Source organism: Palaemon carinicauda, chromosome 27, assembly GCF_036898095.1.
Source record: "Palaemon carinicauda isolate YSFRI2023 chromosome 27, ASM3689809v2, whole genome shotgun sequence".
In the NCBI taxonomy this organism is placed as follows: domain Eukaryota; kingdom Metazoa; phylum Arthropoda; class Malacostraca; order Decapoda; family Palaemonidae; genus Palaemon; species Palaemon carinicauda.
The window spans coordinates 90,295,546-90,300,545 of record NC_090751.1 but is presented as its reverse complement, the minus strand read 5'-3'; the positions used below and the strand labels follow the sequence as shown (position 1 = coordinate 90,300,545).

At 36.7% G+C, this 5,000-nt stretch overlaps 1 protein-coding gene across 2 annotated transcripts in view; it reads right to left on the bottom strand.

Annotated features, from left to right (window-relative positions):
• Positions 1-5,000, bottom strand: part of LOC137620794 (uncharacterized) — a 518,290-nt gene that overhangs the window by 116,116 nt on the left and 397,174 nt on the right. For both annotated transcript variants that reach the window (XM_068351232.1, XM_068351231.1), the window contains exon 2: positions 2,653-3,184. In XM_068351232.1, the coding sequence (XP_068207333.1) occupies positions 2,653-3,179 (527 nt within the window). In that variant the 5' untranslated portion in view covers positions 3,180-3,184. The remainder of the gene's footprint in view (positions 1-2,652; positions 3,185-5,000) is intronic.

The window sequence follows — 5,000 nt, the reverse complement described above, 5'->3', positions numbered from 1 at the left end:
GAGGGACGGGGCTTCCTGGACTATAATCGCTTTCTTAGAATCAATTGACGGATCCCTGTGCTGGTTTTAAAGGCCGTTCATGAATGACAGAGGCAAAGGACAGTGGCATTGCCCTAGCTAGCAGGACCAGGGAAGGCCAGACAATCATTGCTGATGACTCAACAGTTAGACCTATATGCTTCCCCAAACCCCCATTCCTTTGCTCACAAGGATGGGGAGGTTGCAGCAACCAAAGAAACTAACGAGTTTGAGCAGCACTCGAACACCAGTCTGGTGATTGGCAGGCAGAGACGTTTCCAATAGGCCATCACAACGCCCTAGCCTTTACTTCTGAGGCTGAATGACTTATTATTTTCTATTTTTACCCCATAACTAGGCTTGGACCTTTAATACCATGCTTCCTTGGGTCGCCTGTTAGTATCATGTCAATGGTATAGTATATCATAGGCTGTAATCTTTAATACCATATGTACTAGCTATGACCTTTAATTTCTATTTAGAGTTTGATCTTCATTACCAAACGACCTCGGCTTTGACCTACAGTAACAAGCGTTTTAGTGGCTACCTCTTAATACTGCACGTCCTATACTTTGAGCAAAGTATCGTATGTCATAGGCTTTGACCTTTAAAACCATATGTCATAGGATTTGACTTTTAAAACCATATGTCATAGGCTTTGACCTTTCAAACCATATGTCATAGGATTTGACTTTTAAAACCATATGTCATAGGCTTTGACCTTTAAACCATATGTCATAAGATTTGACCTTTAAAACCATATGTCATAAGATTTGACCTTTAAAACCACATGTCATAGGATTTGACTTTTAAAACCACATGTCATAGGATTTGACTTTTAAAACCATATGTCATAAAATTTGACCTTTAAAACCATATGTCATAGGATTTGACCTTTAAAACCATATGTCATAGGATTTGACCTTTAAAACCATATGTCATAGGATTTGACCTTTGAAACCATATGTCATAGGATTTGACTTTTAAAACCATATGTCATAGGATTTGACTTTTAAAACCATATGTCATAAGATTTGACCTTTAAAACCATATGTCATAGGATTTGACCTTTATAGCCATAAGTACTAGACCTTGTCATTCAATGCCTAGTTATGTTTGATATTTATTACCATGTATCCACCTATCTCTTAGGCTTTGAACTGCAATGCCATATTTTAAAAATCTTCGGCTCTTGACACTGTACGTCGTAGTCTTTTATTATAACCTTTCAATACTATGCATCCGTATATTCAAAATATACATCATCCGGGATCTTCTTCATTATCGGATACCATCATTGAATATTAGAAATAATGCATTCTTATATTATACCATGTATATTAAGAGAATCCAGACTTTAATGTATTAATATACATGGCTTATTTGGAATAGGGAAAGCACGTTTAAATGTGCAAAATTTATCATTAATCGAATGCCAAGTCCCAAACCTACCAATTAGATACGATGGTAAAGATGGGTTGATTTCAATTCAAGTACAAAATACCTGAATTCGACAGGTATACATACAGAAAAATTGTCATTGACTTTTATCTTTCTTCGTAGCTGAGTGGCATGGTCACTGTCATACAAGTATCATGGACCAGGGTTCGAAACCCGGCCGGTCAGATGCTATAGTCTTTGAGTGATTTCGCCTGGGGCTCTGATCCCGAGGGCGTTGAGGGAATCCAGACTTTAATGTATTAATTTATATGGCTTATTTGATATATATTTATATATATATATATATTATATATATATGTGTGTGTGTGTGTGACTTGTACATATGTATGTATGTATATATATATACATATATATATATATGTATATGTATATATATATATATATATATATATATATATATATATATATATATACATATATATATATAAAGTTCAGATTCCTTACACACAATCGTACACACAAATTAGCCTAACCTATATACATATATATATATATATATATATATATATATATATATATATATAGAGAGAGAGAGAGAGAGAGAGAGAGAGAGAGAGAGAGAGAGAGAGAGAGAGAGAGAGAGAGAGAGAGAGAGAGAGAGAGATTGTTTCATCTCCAAATAGTGGCTAGTTCAGTACACGATTCTTTTCAGCGATCTTTATCGAACTGCATTCTGTTCTCTACGTGTTTCTTTCCCTTGCTCTCACACTTGTGACCTTTGTGACTGTAACGCCAGAAAAAAAAAATTATTCCGTCACCGGCTCTCATTAGCTTACATCTCCTGGTTGCTGATTTGGTTGATTTATTATTATAAAACGGTCGAAGAAATATGAGTTCTTTTGTTTATATATTTGTTTTCCTATAGAATCTCTGTGAAGATTTACATTGTTTATAAAAGGTCGTTTATTCATAAGTTGGTTTCTTAAGTTTTTGAAGAATTTATGCTTTTTAAATATGTTTTATATAAAATATGTTCCCTAAAATAAGGATTATCCTTTACTGCTTTTAAGAGTCGACATAATTTTAGAAAAATCTAAGCTCATATATGTTCATTTGCATATTATGTTACTCTTTGAGAAACAATTGAAGCGTCATTGGATGACGATCCTTACATGCACAGCCTACACCATCACTCATAAAAACAAAAAACAAAATGAACATCTGTGTACTTACGGAACGAGGAATCGCACGGGCCAAGCCAAAAGGCCGTACCGGGAGGGGTCCGCATGGGCCCCACATACTGCTAATTGAGCACAACTCTCCGTGTCCACGACGTTTGGAAGCCCCGCTAACGACTCCGTCACGAGAGTCGTTAGTATGGACTCTTGGTACGTCTGTCCATTCGAAGAGTCGAATTCTCTGGCGTTGAAGCTCCCTGCCTGCGTGGTCGTGTATATAGCCACGCCCAGACCCCCCAGCAGGAAAAGGGCGACGAAGGCCAACGCCCCGAAGGCCTGTAGGTCCAAGCCCGCCGCTGAGGTGTCACTGGCACCGGGCAGCGTGAAGGAGAAGAGAGGTATGGTGAAGGCCACGGAGGTGTTGAAGGCCGCCGCTTTGTCGTAATTGAGGAAGAATCGCGCCTGGCGTTCCGAAGGGGCGTCGTACAGGTCCTTCACCGTGTCTTCCATGCTCCCGGCCTCGGCCCCGTCCGGGCAGCTGCCCACCAGCAGGAACACCGCCACGACTGCGTACCAGAGCATCACGCCTGTAGTGGGTAGAACGAATGGTGATGATTTATTGCTAATCAAAGGTATTATTATTATTATTATTATTATTATTATTATTATTATTACTTGCTAAGTTACAACCATAATTTGAAAAGCAAGATGCTATACGCCTTGGGGCTCCAACAGGGAAAATAGCCCAGTGAGGAAAGGAAACAAGGAAATAAGAAAATTAATTAACAATTAAAAAAATATTTAAGAACAGTAACAACAATTAAAATAGATATTTCATATATAAACTATAAAATCTTGAGTGAAATAAGTGAAAGAGAAATAAGATAGAATAGTGTACCCAAGTGTACCCTCAAGCAAGAGAACTCTAACCCAAGACAGTGGAAGACCATGGTACAGAGGCTATGGCAATACCCAAGGCAAGAGAACAGTGGTTTGATTTTGGAGTGTCCTTCTCCAAGAAGAGCTGCTTACCATAGCTAAAGAGTCACTTCTACTCTTACCAAGAGGAAAGTAGTCTCTGAACAATTAAAGTGCAATAGTTAACCTCTTGAGTGAAGATGAATTGTTTGGTAATCTCAGTGTTGTCAGCTGTATGAGAACAGGAGAAAATGTAAAGAATAGGTTAGACTATTCGGTGTATGTGTAGGCAAAAGAAAAAGGAACCGTAACCAGAGGGATTCTATGTAGTACTGTCTGACCAGTCAAAGGACCCAATATCTCTCTAGCGGTAGTATCTCAACAGTAGTTACACTTTGTATGGATACATTCCTTATGAAGAAACTTGGAAATCTAACGTAACGAACTTAGAAATTATTAAAATGTGACAAATTGTGGTCGAATCTCTGCCGTTTGCATCATTGTCCAGAGTTTGTTTGAAAAGGGAATATAAGGATACACATTCATTAAATGTGAAATTCACAATATCCATGCGGTAACTATTCATGGTGGGACGAGATCCAAAGTTGTATTTTTCTAAAGAAATAAAAAAGAAAAGAACTTGAGTGTGGATTTGAAGTGAACATCAGATTCATGGTGCTTTGAAATGACAGACCTTCGATATTCCGAGAAAGAGAAGCGTCCCTTTAATAGTATTTAGACAAATCCTCTATGTTTGGGGAATAATGATATTTCATATGTATTATTATTATTATTTATTATTATTATTATTATTATTATTATTATTATTATTATTATTATTAAGCAAACTCCAACTGTAGTTGGTAATCAAAATACTATAAGCCTGACGACTCCCAACGGGTAAATGGCCCAGTGAGGAAAGAAAATAAGGAAACAAATAGAATGTACTCTGGTTAAAAATTGGAAAAAACTATCAATTGATTTGAATCATAATATTGACAGGTATAAATGTTCAAACGACTTAGAATAGAGTGCGAGAATGTTTTCCTGGCTGGTAGTACAGTGATCCGCTCTGATTTTCATTTGACCCAGGTGAAGAACTTGTCTCGAGAACACCATTGATAGCTCGGGGGGTGGGGGGGATTGAACGAGAACCTGACTGGGGAGATTGGGTAGAAACAAAAGAATGGGGTTTGTAGGAAGTCTTCACTAAAATTTTATACCGAATTCAAATCAGTTGTGATAACGTTTTTACTGTGTTGGTAATGTTTTTTTTCAAAGAATAGTCAATGTTTTTTCTATAATGTTTATTTCATAGGTATATTTTTTATTTTGCAATAAACTATATACAAAACAAATGTAAACAGGGAGAACACACACACACACACACACACACACACACACACACAAAATATACGTCAAAGACATAATTTTTTAAAAATAAATTTATTTGTAATAAATTACATTGAAACTTCGAAAGAAGTT